We start from the raw sequence: 13,170 nt of genomic DNA, 5'->3' as shown, positions 1-13,170 counted from the left end.
GCTCTTGTTTAGGTCTTGCTGTTCTGATTTTAATTGTTTATTATTATTTTGATTTTTAACTGAAAAGAAGAAGAAGAGATTGGATTTATACCCCGCCCTTCACTTGGAGTCTCAGAGCAGCTTACAAACTCCTTTCCCTTCCCCACCCCACAACAGACACCCTGGTGAGGTGGGTGGAGCTGAGAGAACTCTGACACAAACTGCTCTTTTTCAAGGACAGTTGTGCCAGAGCTTGTGACTGATCCAAGGTCACATCAGCAGGTGCAAGTGGAGGAGTGGGGAATCAAACCCGGTTCTCCCAGATTAGAGTCCGCACACTTAACCACTACACCAAAAGGTTTTTAACAGTTATTATAAGCTGCCTTGAACGACACGGAGAGGCAGAATATACACATTTTAATCAACGAATAACATCTCTACATTCAAGCCACTGCAACTGGTACCTGTGGCTCTTCTCCATTTAAAAAAGAAAGGGTTTTTACTCCTGGCATACTTTAGCAAGAGAGTGCACCTCTAGACAAACAGCATACCAACTCTGAAATACTTTCTAGTATGACATCCTCCCCCGAGTAGAGCTTTAGAACGATTACCCCTTTGCCTTTTCCCTTCAGTTCTGACACCTAATGTTTCTGAGAACAGCACAGGCTTGTTTATATAAAAGGTCTGCCCAATTTTGTGGTTCAAGGCTCAGTTTAACAATATCACTAAAATGTGGCGGCAAGGAAAAATCCTGCTTTTATCTACAAATATTATACACAATATAAAATCAGATTTTTTTTAGAAAAGGAAATCCATAAATGTATTTTTGTATCAGTTGAGCAGAAGAAAATGAATTGGATACAAAGATAATGTTTCCGCCAGTGTGTTGGATTTTTTGCCCAATCTTCCCTCCCACCTACAAACCCCTCAGAGCACATCCAAGGAGTGGGACGCAGTGAGGCAGGAAGGCCGGAAAATTCTCCTGGTACCTTGGATCCAACCCACTGCCTTTACACCAGGTTTGCAAAATTATGAAGCCAGTACAGTTGCCTTGGAGGAAATCTGTTATCACGACTGCACAGCATCAGCTGGAATCCCCAATTTTCTTTTGCTGCGTTTCCGATTTCTCTTCTTGGCTGCTGAAGGCTGTGGGGTCTCTTGTGTTTTCTTCTTTTTCTTCAAGCAGCTGAGAGGGTTGGGGCCACTGGCTCTTTTCTGTTTCCTCTTCTGGGGCTCTGGGGCCTTCCCCAGGCCCTGCTGTTCTTTGAGCTGCACAATGCTCAGTTTCTGATGCTCTGGGATCAGCTGATGGGTCTGCGTCGCTTGTGCCGCTGCCAGAGATTTGGCAGAAGGTTTGTCCAGCACCATGGTGTTCTGGATAATGAAGAGAAGAGGGATGCCGGCCCTTTTCTTCACTTTGGTTCCCAGAACCTGGTCCTATCAAGAGCAAGCAAACAAATATACGCATAAAACAGCCCAAGTTTTGTACAAGTTGTACAACTAGAAGACAAACTAGGGTCGATCATACTATTAAAAAATACTAGTAAGAGGCAGGGAAAAAAACCCTAATTTTCTTCCCTTGATCATCCTCCTACATTTCTTACAGTTATAGCAGCAGGCTTTGACCTGACCTTACTCAGGCTAGCCTGATCTCATCAGATGTCAGAAGCTAAGCAGGGTCAGCCCTGATCAGTACCGGGATGGGAGACCACCAAGGAAGCCCAGGGTTGCTACACAGAGGCAGGCAATGGCGAGCCACCTCTGTTTGTCTCTTGCCTAGAAAACCCTACAGGGGTTGCCAAAGGTCAGCTGCAACCTGACAGCACTTTACACATACATAGCAGTAAACTGGTTTTTAATATCCTAAAATAAATTAACAGCTGCCATACAGCAAGTGACAACTGGGAAATAGAAAGCTTTAGTAACCCATTTGGGGAGAAGAAGAAAATGAGTACCAGGAACACACTGGGAGGTACCACAGTTCCCAAAGACAGCATGTTTGGGGCAGGGTTAGACTATCAGACAAGGACTGGTGGGTCCCAAATTCAAACCCTTACTCAGTCATGAAGTTTACGGAGTGATCTTGGACCACACACACAAACACACTCCCTCTCCCAATCTCACAGAGTTATGGGGATAAAGTGCTGTGGGATTCCCATTCTATATATACATCAACAGGGTACAGAAATAATAATTTCGGCTTCATGGAGGGAGGGTGCGATAAAAATAAACAAAGGCTGTAGTCCCAAGGAGACCTGCTTTTAATAGAAGCATACCCAAGTCCCACTTTTACTCAGCAAGGCTGAAAAGCACAAATATTTTTGAGCCAGGCTGTTATTACATTGTTGTTCAGTCGCACAGTCGAGTCCGACTCTTCGCGACCCCATGGACCAGCTCCCGCCAGGCCCTCCTGTCTTCCGCTGTCCTCTGAAGTTGGCTCAATTTCATGTTCGTTGCGTCGATGACACTGTCCAACCATCTCATCCTTTGCCGTCCCCGTCTTCTTTGACCTTCAATCTTTCCCAGCATCAGGGTCTTCTCCAGTGAGTGCTCCCTTATTACATACCAGTGGACAATATTCCATTTATTCTGTTGTGGGAAAAGCCACCACCACCTAATACCATCAGCAACTCATCCCATTCCAAGCTGCAAAGCAGAGTGTTAGTAACCACAGAGTGTTGATCCAATATTGGTTTCTCTTATGTTCTTATGGGAGGCATGCCTCCTCAATTGCTCTTCCCTTCCCCAGCCAGTGCAGAGACAGAAAGCAACTCTAACTTAAATGCATTCTCAAAGCCCTCCCCTCCCAACAGCTAAGCATTTGTCTCTTTAAATCCCTTCTCCAACCCAAGCTACCCGGTGTGGGGGCAAGGGGGGGCTTGGAGGACACATTTAACATTTAAGTTGCTTTCTTTCCATCTCTTTTTCCCTCCCCCATCTTTTCTCTCTCTCTCTCTCCCCATCTAAAGTTATCAATTTAATATTATTAAAAACAAATCTGCATATTTTTCAATAAAAACACGTGTGTAATATTTGGTCATGTCTTATGGCTCTCAAACATCTGACGTTTAGTCTATGTGGCTCTTACGTTAACCACGTTTGGCCACCCCTGCCAATATCATCAGCAACTCATCCCGCTCCAAGCTGCAAAGCAGAGGGTTAGTAACTTTGTTCACAGAAGCTGAAGGGAAAGGATCTTACCTGCGTAGCAATGAAGTAATGGTGTGGGTTGCCACCCTCCACCATGGACAACAGGCAGGCCGAACCGCTCACTGGCTCTTTGAAGTGAGAGCAGTGGCGCACTTGACATCTCTGTGCAATTAGCTTGGCACCGTACAATTCCTTTCCTAAGGACTCCAATTCTTTTAGAACACATCTAGAGTGAAAATTAGATAAAAAGTGGTAAGTGTGCACTGACAGATCGGTCACATACAGAGGTCTTTCATTCTAAAGAAATGGTGGTGGAAAGTGCTGTCAAGTTTGCAGCTGACTTACGGCGACCCCTCAGGGTTTTCAGGGGAAGAGACTAACGGAGGTGGTTTACCATTGCATGCCTCTGCACGGCAGCCATGGACTTCCTTGGTGGTCTCCCATCCAAATACTAACCAGGACCAACTCTACTTACTTTCTGAGATCTGATGAGATAGGGCTAGCCCGGGCGATCCTGGTCAGGGTGCTAAAGAAGTAACCCTGATTATATCTGAATTAAACCCTGCATTTGCCACCTTTTTGCCTCCAATTTTAGTTACAGTACTTATATACCCCACCTTTCTCCCAACACAGTCAGAACCCAGATTTGTCAGAGGATTTCCATGGACAAATGGGGAGCAGTTTTCAGATTTCCCCTCACTTGAAGCAGACCTCTGACCCCCCCCCCCTTCTTCTTGTTATTATTTATTTACTTAATTTATATACCACCCTTCTCACCCATGGGGACCAATGTTCCTTCTAAGCTGTGGAGTCTTGTGAGCAAAAATTCTGCTTTGTGAGCTACTGGCATTAAAGTTGTGAGTGAGCACTTTGTCTACTGCATAAGCTCCGTTTGCTCTGGAGACAACCTTCCTGAGCCAGGACAAAAACTGTGAGCTAGCTCACACTAACTCAGCTTAGAGGGAACACTGATGGGGACCCAAAGCCACTGACATCACTCTCCTCTCCTGTTCTATCCTCATAACGACCCTGTGAGGTAGGTTAGGCTGAGAGTGTGCAACTTGCCCAAAGTCATCCAGCAAGTTCCCATGAGTGAGTGAGCATTCAAACTCAAATTCCCCAGATCCTAGTCCAACGCTTTAACCACCACACCACACTAGCTCTTCCAAAGAACCCCCCCCCCCCCCCCGCGGTGGGGTAGTTCAGGAAGACTGGCTAAAGATCACCCAGTGAACTTCACGAGCAACTCGTGATTTAAACCCAGACCGCCCAAATCCTAGTCTGACACTGTAACCACTACACCGCACTCCTTCCAACCCATGGGAAACCCCTACGTCGCAGAACTCGGACCTCCCCCCCCCCTCCCTAAAATGGCACCTCTCCTGAAATGTTAAAAGGGCAGACACATACATGATGGCAAAGCGCACCCCCGCCCCATTCCAATTCCCTCCTCCGTAGTCCCGCACGCATGTGCGCACAGCACTGGCCGAGCTCCCTCGGCTTCTTTCCCTGCGCCCGCTTACCGGGTCGTGCAAAGCTGCGTGGGGCCAGCCAAGTAACCGGGCAGCTGCTCCCGGATCTGGATCTTGTTGCGCAGCGCCGCTTGGCAGAAGGTCCCATCCAGCAGCACTTGGAAAGGCTCCCGGAAGCCGAAGTTGTATTTGTAGAAGCCCATGTGCTTCTTGGCGTGCTTCTGCCGCGTGATCTTCATCGCTGCCCGCAGCACTAGAGGAGCGCCCACAGGGCTGCTTTTCAGTTTCCTCCTCCGTTCACCTGGAAGTGCAACTGCTGTGCCGGAAAACTTAACATTTCACGCACGCGCAGTAGAGCTGCCTTAAAGCCCGCCCCCCCCCCCGCCTAGTTTTTAAAATCCATTGGTCGAGCGCTGTAGGGACTTCCTTAAAGCCCGCCCCCCCCCCCCGCCTAGTTTTTAAAATCCATTGGTCGAGCGCTGTAGGGAATGTCTAAGAAGGTTTCCTGTTGATAGATTCAGGTGGGATAGCCGTGTTGGTCTGAAGCAGCAGACCAAAGTTTGAGTTCAGGGGCACCTTTAAGACCAACAGTGTTTAGTTCTGGGTATAAGCTTTCGTGTGCATTAAACATGAATTAAACTTTGTTGGTCTTAAAGGTGCCACTGGACTCAAACATTGTTCTAAGGTTTCCTGCTGTCATCTTCAGCTAAAGAGATTATTTTCGCCACCTCTGCATAATTATTAACAGTAGTTTTTAAGGCAGATTACTCCAGCGAATCCATGAAGATCCAGTTTAATAGGGTGCCTTGCCTTCCAATTGAAGAAGCGTGCGTGCACGCGGAAGGTCATACCCTGAATCAATCTTTGTTGTTCTTAAAGGTGCCACTGGACTCAAACTTTTGTTTTACTCCAGCTAATGTCACCGTAATCCGATGTTACCAGCAGTGTTCCCTCTAAATTGAGTTAGTGTGAGCTAGCTCACAGATTTTTAACCTCCGGCTCACACATTTTTGTCTTAGCTCAGGAAGGATGGCTCCAGATCAAACTAATTTATGCAGTAGCCAAGTCGCTTGCTCACAACTTTAATGGCAGTAGCTCACAAAGTAGAATTTTTGCTCAGAAGGCTTCACAGCTTAGAGGGAACATTGGTTACCAGTGAGGGATGTATTAAAATACGTAGTAACCAGAAGTCCAGTTGCACTTTACAGACTTAATTAGCCCGGACTGGAGGAGGCCCCCTCTTCAGATGAAGTGAAGTAGCTAGGGGAGCAATCCTAAATAGGTCTACTCATAAGGAAGTCCCGTTTTAGTGAATAGGGCTTGTTCCCCAGAAAGTGTTTTTAGGATTACAGCCTAAAACTGTGAACGGTGACTGTACTACAATGCAGTCCTAAATAGACTGACGCCTTGGGTATAACTCCGTCTATGATTGCGAGAGGACATTTCGGCTCCCCCAGCTCTGGTTAGGGGCTCTTTAAAAAGTTATGGCCCCCGACGGGGGAGCAAGTTCCTAGGGGCAAATTCCACCTCTGGCGTGTGAGGTCATTTCGGCTCCCCCAGCTCTAGTTAGGGGCTCCTTAAAAAGTTATGACCACCGATGGCGCGGCTGCAACGGCCGTGGGGGAAGGGGGTGAAACGGCCTCCTGAGCCACGGGGTGGTGGCCTTGGACTTCTAGGAGCAAATTCCACCTCTCGGGTATAACTCCGTCTATGATTGCGAGAGGTCATTTCGGCTCCTCCAGCTCCCGTTAGTGGTTCTTTAAAAAGTTATGGGGGGGGGGGCGCGAAACGTTCCCCCGTTTGCACGTGCAACTAAATTTCCATACTCTGTAGCTCGGCAATAATTCTGCGCAGCTGGCTCCTACTTGAAATCTGGCTGAATCAAAGGGGCTGAGTGAGGGTAGGAAGGCTGCATAAACATGATTGCGCACGCGCTTTAAAACCGAAGTTCGGCAGCCTTGGCGCTTCCTGTCCTTTTGCGCTTGCGCAACAAGGAGCTTCGGTTTTGCTTCGCGGAACCTTCCCGCGAGGACTGCTTTCCCACCCGGAAGTAGAAGTCGCCGAACACCATTCCCGGAGACTTCCTCTTTCCTTTCCGGGCGGTGTGCTCTTTCTCTAGAGATGGCGTCTCGTAAGGAAGCAGCCGGCACCGGCTCCTCTTCCGCAGGCGGCAGTAAAGCGAAAGGCAAAGCAGCCCCAGGCGATTCCGCCGTGAAGCAAGTGCAGATCGACGGGCTGGTGAGCTTTGGAAGGGGGTCACAGGGACGGACCAGCGTGAAAGGGTAGTTTGGCTAGCCTGAGCTCCATCGGCGGACCGATGTCTCGGAAAGAAGGGAGGGAGAGAGACTGGCCATGACGGTTCCCATGTGCATATGGGGAGGAATGAGTCTCACTTAGTATATTGTATACTCTCGGATACGGGGCGTGGCTTGAAGGAGCTTGATGCGACAGGTGGCCTCTGGTCTGGCTGCAGTAGACGACAAGAGCGAGAGTCTAGTAGCACCTTAAAGACTAACAAATTGTGTGGCAGGGTAGGAGCTTCCGTGAGTCACTGAAGTGAGCAGTGGCTTACAAAAGCTCATATCCTGCCACATATATATATATATATATTTAATAGTTAACTCTCCTAAAGAGGAGAGAATTTTATTGCTTTAAAATTTGCAGAAAGGGGAAGGGTATACAGCGGGATTAAGAAAAGTGGTGAGTGGTATCTTAATTAGTAAGTTAGTCTTTTATTAGTAACAATAAATTCTTCAGCTTCTTCTGTGTTTGCCACATATTTTGCTAGTCTTCAAGGTGGTACTAAAGACAGACTAACACCGCTACCTATCTTGATCTGGTTTACCTGTATGGGAGGCCTCCAGTGCCCCTGACTGTCTAGTATACCTTTATCCAGGCCAGCCCTTCCTCTGGTGCCTCTTCCCTGTTCTATGCCCCCAGGATGGTCCTGTGAGACAGGCTTGGGTGAAAGGCAGTGACTACCTCAGGCTCACTCACTGAGTTTTTGTGGCCGAATAGGGATTTAAACCCAAGCTTCTCACACTCAAAAGTTACATCCTAACCACTAGATCACACTGACTATGCATGTTACTTTGGTTTCTCCAGAGGGGGAGAAAGGGGAGGTAGAAATGGGGCAAGTGAATGTGATACTTCCAGGGAGCTGTTGTGAAGAAGGAGAAGTGGAATATAGATGAAATAAATACAGTTTCAAGATTTATGCTTGTCCATTCAATCAAATGGTGCTTGGGGTTGATGACAGTAGGTTATGTATTTTTTTTTTTTAGAAAGCTCTTCTGAGCATGCTTTCGACCTTTTGCTGGTGGTAGAGGCTAGTGGATCTGTCTCCTCACATTTGAAGTCTCAGGGTAACTGGCAGTTCTGCAAAGTTCAGCTTTTGCATCTACTCCTTCTCAGGCTGATGCCAGGACCAGTCTAGTCTTCCCTCGGTGAATCTCATGATTCCTGCTTTTCAAAAGAGGTTTTGATGTCTTTTAATCCTGGAGAGTGCTGAAGTGGGTAGATGGAAGTGAGGCTAATCTTAAAGATAATCTTCAGTTCTGCATTGAAGTCTGCCTTGACCAGGAAGATTGTGCTCTTGAAGCAAAACAATTGAGTGGATTGGCTGGACCTTCACTCAGAGTACTCTTGATTTGTGATTTTGCTTGTTGCTTTGCTTAGAATTGGTCCTGCGATGACTAAATCTTGCTGCACCCCAACTAAAGTTAAATGTTGGGGACAATTCCTATTCAGTTGTTTAGGAAATAAAGGTTGCCATTGCTTTGTGCATATGGTTTAACAGCAAGGGTCCTTTTTGATTTCTGTGGCTTCTACTGATTTGTTACATACACTCCCCCCCATTTCATTCCTCCAGGGTACAGTACACAAGGTCATCTCAATTAACTGTACTACGTATATTAGGCTGGGGGACAGTGACTGGCCCAAGGTTTCCCAGGGGGCTTCATGGCACAATGAAGGATTTGGGCCCATGTCTCCGTGGTCAAACGGGCACACTAACTATATTACAACATGCTTGGAGCTTATAACTTGTATTACAACATGTTAAGGGAGCTTAATTTGGTCATGACATTCTTCTGACTGCCATATTGCAGCCCTGTGTTGTATGCAGGAATGTTGGAATTGAGAGATGACTGGATACTTAAGGGCAGAAGTTAGGCCCATATAGGAACAGCTTTTAGTTGCCTTTAAATGGAAGCAAGATATCTCCTTCTGAAGGAATGCCAGTAACAGTGGCAATAATATAGAGCAAGGAAAGCTGATGCTTGTTATATCAGGAACCCACAGAAGCAACTGTGGTTAATATTTCAGTGGTGTTTGATCCATTTTGTGTAAAAAGGCTGGAGGTGAAAAATAGAGATCTAATGAACATGATTTATACAATCAGGGGGAGACTTTTCTTGTTACTAACACTTAACTGTGATAGTAGACACTAGATTCCCAGGGTAGTATTTTCTGCTAGACTATGACAAGAGAGACCCTAAATCAGGCCTTGACAAATTTTCTTCGGCTTTAGGAACCAGCCCGCAAATTCTACTTATTACTACTGCAAAATATTAATCCTTAAACCCTTCACAGTTTCTCATAAAGTTCTGACAAAATGTTGTAAATACGTCATACCTTTGGTTGTCTTCACCAAAGGAAAAAACTAACCTCTAATCCCAGCCTAATTTTTTTGCGATTTCTCTTTATTTCATGATTACTTTGATAAGCTTAATATAATTGATTATTGGAGCCAGTATTGAAAGCAGCTGGTTAAGAGATTATTTATCACCACTGAATGAAGTAAATATATAAGCAAGCAGCAGCATGAACTTAATGCATTTCATATGATATAGCAAAAAAAATTCTGAAGTGAAATGATCGATCTCCTCTGTACCCGTTTAGTGTAGTGATTAAGAGCAGTGGACTCTAATCTGGAGAACTGAGATCGATTCCTCACTCCTCCACTTGAAGCCAGCTGGGTGACCTTGGGCCAGTCACAGTTCTCTCAGTCCCCCAAATAAACCTAGCTTGCCACAAAAAGAGCTAGAGTTTCAGGCTGCCAGACAATCTTTACACCCACGGCTGCACAATAATTAATTAATTAACCTCTGTAATTCCATTGAGGATTGCCGAGAGACAGTGCAATAAAATCATCTAGCTGAAAGTGCTAGGTGCCACAATAAAGATTTTAGGTGGCCTTGTGCCTGGGATTTGTTGAGCTTTGCCTTAAGTGATTGAAATTGATTCAGTATCAGCTCCTGATCTTCATAGACAAAAGGAGGTGTTATAAAAACCAGTGCTCATCTATGTTGTATAAATCTTAATGGAAAATCACTTTTTATATTAAATTCTTGTTATCTCTTCCCTAAGGAGTATTCAAATAATGAATACCTTCTACATTAATGGGGAAGTGGCTACAGGTTCTTAAGGTGACCTTGCAAGTTGAGAATTCTGTTGAAATTGTTATTGTGCACTTATGCAGATTTCCTCTTAGGGACAGAATGGAAAGGGGAGGTTGCAAGGAAAGAAATGCACATTCTTAGTCATGCCTTGAGAGCCACTATGGTATAGTGGTTAAGAGCAGAGACTCTAGTTTGGAGAACCAGGTTTGTTCCCCACTCCTCCTCCACGTGCCACTACTGGTCTGACCTTGGGTCAGTTACAAGTTCTTTCAGAGCTGTTCTCTCATGAGCAGTCCTCGAGAGAGCTCTCACAGCCCCACCTACCTCACAGGGTGTTTGTTGTGGGGAGAGGAAGGGAAGGCGATTGTAAGCCACTCTGAGACTCCGTCGGGGAACAGGATTTCAGGGGGTATTTTGAGGTGCTGTGCGCTGGGAGGAGCTGCGGAAGTCATGCTCCGTGGGTGGAAGTCCTTCTGCCAACAGAAACGCTGCACTGGATCCAACCCAGTACTCCCCACCATGGAGTTCCAGAAGTTCATTCTCCATTTCAGAGCTCTTACTCTCAGCTTATTTTTCAGAAGACTTTGGGGGAGGGGCACTGAGGAAATTCCTTTGATTCTCAGCCTGGTGTGCTAATTAGCTCTTGCTAGGGTTGCCAGGTCTGGGTTGGAAAATACTTGGAGACTTTGGGGGCGGATCCAGGAGAGGGCGGGGTTTGGGGAGGAGAGGGGCCTCAGCATGGTACAATGCCATAGAGTCCACCCTTCCAAGCAGCCATTTTCTCCAGGGGAGCTGATCTCTCTCAGCTGGAGATCAGTTACAAAAGTGGGAGATCCCCAGGCCCCACCTGGAGGCTGGCAACCCTAGCTCTTACTTACTGGTGCCCCTTGCTTCCTCAAGCACACACCGTTTGCTTTGGTTGCTTTTGCCTGAAGAAGGATTACTGGAAATGTTTCAAAGCTTACTTTGTTTTTGTATTCTGCCCAGAAAAGGGTTAACAGAAAGCGGTGTAACTTTTTGCCTTTCATAATGCTTAGTCCGGCTTCTTGAATAAGAGCATCCTCTAAACTCTGGGCTGTTGTTGCCCTGTCCCCCCGCCCCGCCCAACAGCCTTTTTCGAATTGTTCAGGTGAGAATGATAAAACAGCAAAGCATTGCAACAGTGGCATAAAATGTGAAAGGTAACTACCAAGGGGGACTGAATCACAAAAGAGCAAAGAAGCAACCTGATAACTTAGCAAAAAACCCCAAATAAAAATCCACCAAAACTCTTCCCACCCGCTTCGAGATCAAATCACAGAGATACTTTGTAATTAAGACCAAAAATAAAGGTTTAAGGCTGCAGCCCTGGGGAATGCTTTCCTTTGAGTAAGCTCCACTGAATAAAATGGGACTTGTTCCTGAGTAGCCCTGATCTGGATAGCCCAGCCTAGCCCCATCTCGGAAGCTAAGCAGGGTTGGCCATGGTTAGTACTTGGATGGGAGACCACCAAGGAATTCCAAGGCTGCTATGCAGAGGAAGGCAATGGCAAACCACCTCTGTTCACCTCTCACCTTGAAAAACCTACGGGATCGCCATAAATTGACTGTGACTTGATGGCACCCCTGCTGAGCTTCTCCCTCTGAGCTGCTTAGAAGGGGTCATAGGACTGCAATAAATGCATGCCATAGAACAGTGATGGCGAACCTTTTAGAGACCGAGTGCCCAAACTGCGACCCAAAACCCACTTATTTATCGCAAAGTGCCAACACAGCAATTTAACCCGAATACTGAGGTTTTACTTTAGAAAAAACAACTCATATATTAACTTAAGATGATCCAGACAAAGTAAGGAAAGCAATCCCAAATGCTTTCATTTACTTAAAATGATTTGGCAGAGAATTCAACACTTTAATGATGGTCTGGGCCTGGCTGGGGCGATGGCACGCGTGCCCATGGAGAGGGCTCTGAGGGCCATCTCTGGCACCCATGCCATAGGTTCGCCACCACTGCCATAGAACATTTTCACGCTCTCATAACATATGGAGGGATCTCACTATACCAACATACCGCTAAGAAATCTGTCCCGCTAGCCTGGGCTTTGCCCACTTTAATTCACAGGGTAGGCCTTTGCATCACCAATTGCTGCTTCCATATGGGTGCAACAGAGCCGAACGCCAACAAACCGTTGCATCCCCTCAAAGGTTATGTCACTGGTAAACACACAGCTGCAAGGAGCTTAAAAGGGAAACATCTGGTACCATTTGGTGTCCATTAAACTCCCGCCCTGTTGAACAGTTAGCATCTGGCCTCCTGTGCTGTACTTCAAGACTTGTAGATGAAATTCCGCTTGACAATCGCTCTTCCTGTTTGGAGAGCGAATTGGCAACTCTCCTCTTCTGTATGCCGCTGTGGTTTAACGGTTGGACTTCTCATTACTTTTTTCATCAGTGGGGACTCTCGCGATGTGATTATGTATGCACAGCTGAGGAAGCTGATGGATTACGGTCTCTTGGTGCCCGTTTGTCGACTGTTACTTACTAGTATAATGAACAATGTGTGTTTCCACTTAGGTTCACAAAGCACAGTGGTGTTTGGTAGTGATGTAGTTTCTTGGAAGAGGCAAAGGGGCTCTTCGGGGTAGCTAATCCTCTCCTTGCCACCAACAGATACATTCTGCTTTCTCTAGGAGGGGAAGAGGCATTATGGCGCGCAAGTGCCTTGTGTAATGCTCGCTTGAAGCTGGCGCCAATTAAATCTGAAGCCAGAGGCACCTCGAGGCTCCGGTCTTCTGATACTCGCACAGTTGTATAGTGACATCTTAATCTTGTCACCGCTAGGAAGCGGCGTGAGATGGTTAGAGAACGTTTCCCGGGGCTGAAAAAGGAGCTTGTGAGCTTCTGAAGATAAGGAAGGGGATTTAAGTGTTCAGGAGCTCTCTTGCGCTCCTTTCATCCTGGATGGGAGAGGGAGGGAGAGCAAACTTTGGTGGCACTGAGATGGGAGGCATATCTCTGAGTAAATGTCAGGAAGGGGGTGCATGACGGAAGGGCAGAAACCTCTCCCTGCCAAAACAGCCTGGCCGTTTTGTGTCTGGGGCAACTTCCGTGGCTAGCGTTGTTTTATCGGTGGCATGAATTTTGCCACAGGGGTCTTCAGCTTTGCATCTGCAGCACCAGTCCCGCTT

At 46.6% G+C, this 13,170-nt stretch overlaps 2 protein-coding genes across 2 annotated transcripts in view; one reads left to right on the top strand and one right to left on the bottom strand.

The window, feature by feature from the left end:
- Positions 1-387: 387 nt before the first annotated feature.
- On the bottom strand, positions 388-4,878 carry UTP23 (UTP23, small subunit processome component). Its single transcript, XM_015405637.1, has 3 exons — positions 4,653-4,878; positions 3,181-3,355; positions 388-1,416 (listed from the first exon to the last, which is right to left on the bottom strand). The coding sequence occupies exons 1-3, from the start codon at positions 4,838-4,840 to the stop codon at positions 1,048-1,050; spliced, it is 732 nt and encodes a 243-aa protein (XP_015261123.1). The 5' UTR covers positions 4,841-4,878; the 3' UTR covers positions 388-1,047.
- Positions 4,879-6,693: 1,815 nt separating this feature from the next.
- The window catches only part of EIF3H (eukaryotic translation initiation factor 3 subunit H), an 89,771-nt gene continuing 83,294 nt past the window's right edge, over positions 6,694-13,170 (top strand). Inside the window, exon 1 of the mRNA XM_015405638.1 lies at positions 6,694-6,839. Coding sequence (XP_015261124.1) covers positions 6,723-6,839 — 117 coding nt within the window. The 5' untranslated portion in view covers positions 6,694-6,722. The remainder of the gene's footprint in view (positions 6,840-13,170) is intronic.

This window comes from Gekko japonicus, unplaced genomic scaffold (genome assembly GCF_001447785.1).
Source record: "Gekko japonicus isolate JY-2015 unplaced genomic scaffold, Gekko_japonicus_V1.1 scaffold3897, whole genome shotgun sequence".
Taxonomy (NCBI): Eukaryota; Metazoa; Chordata; class Lepidosauria; order Squamata; family Gekkonidae; genus Gekko; species Gekko japonicus.
Note: the sequence above shows the minus strand (reverse complement) of the source record. Positions and strands in the feature narration are given on the sequence as shown.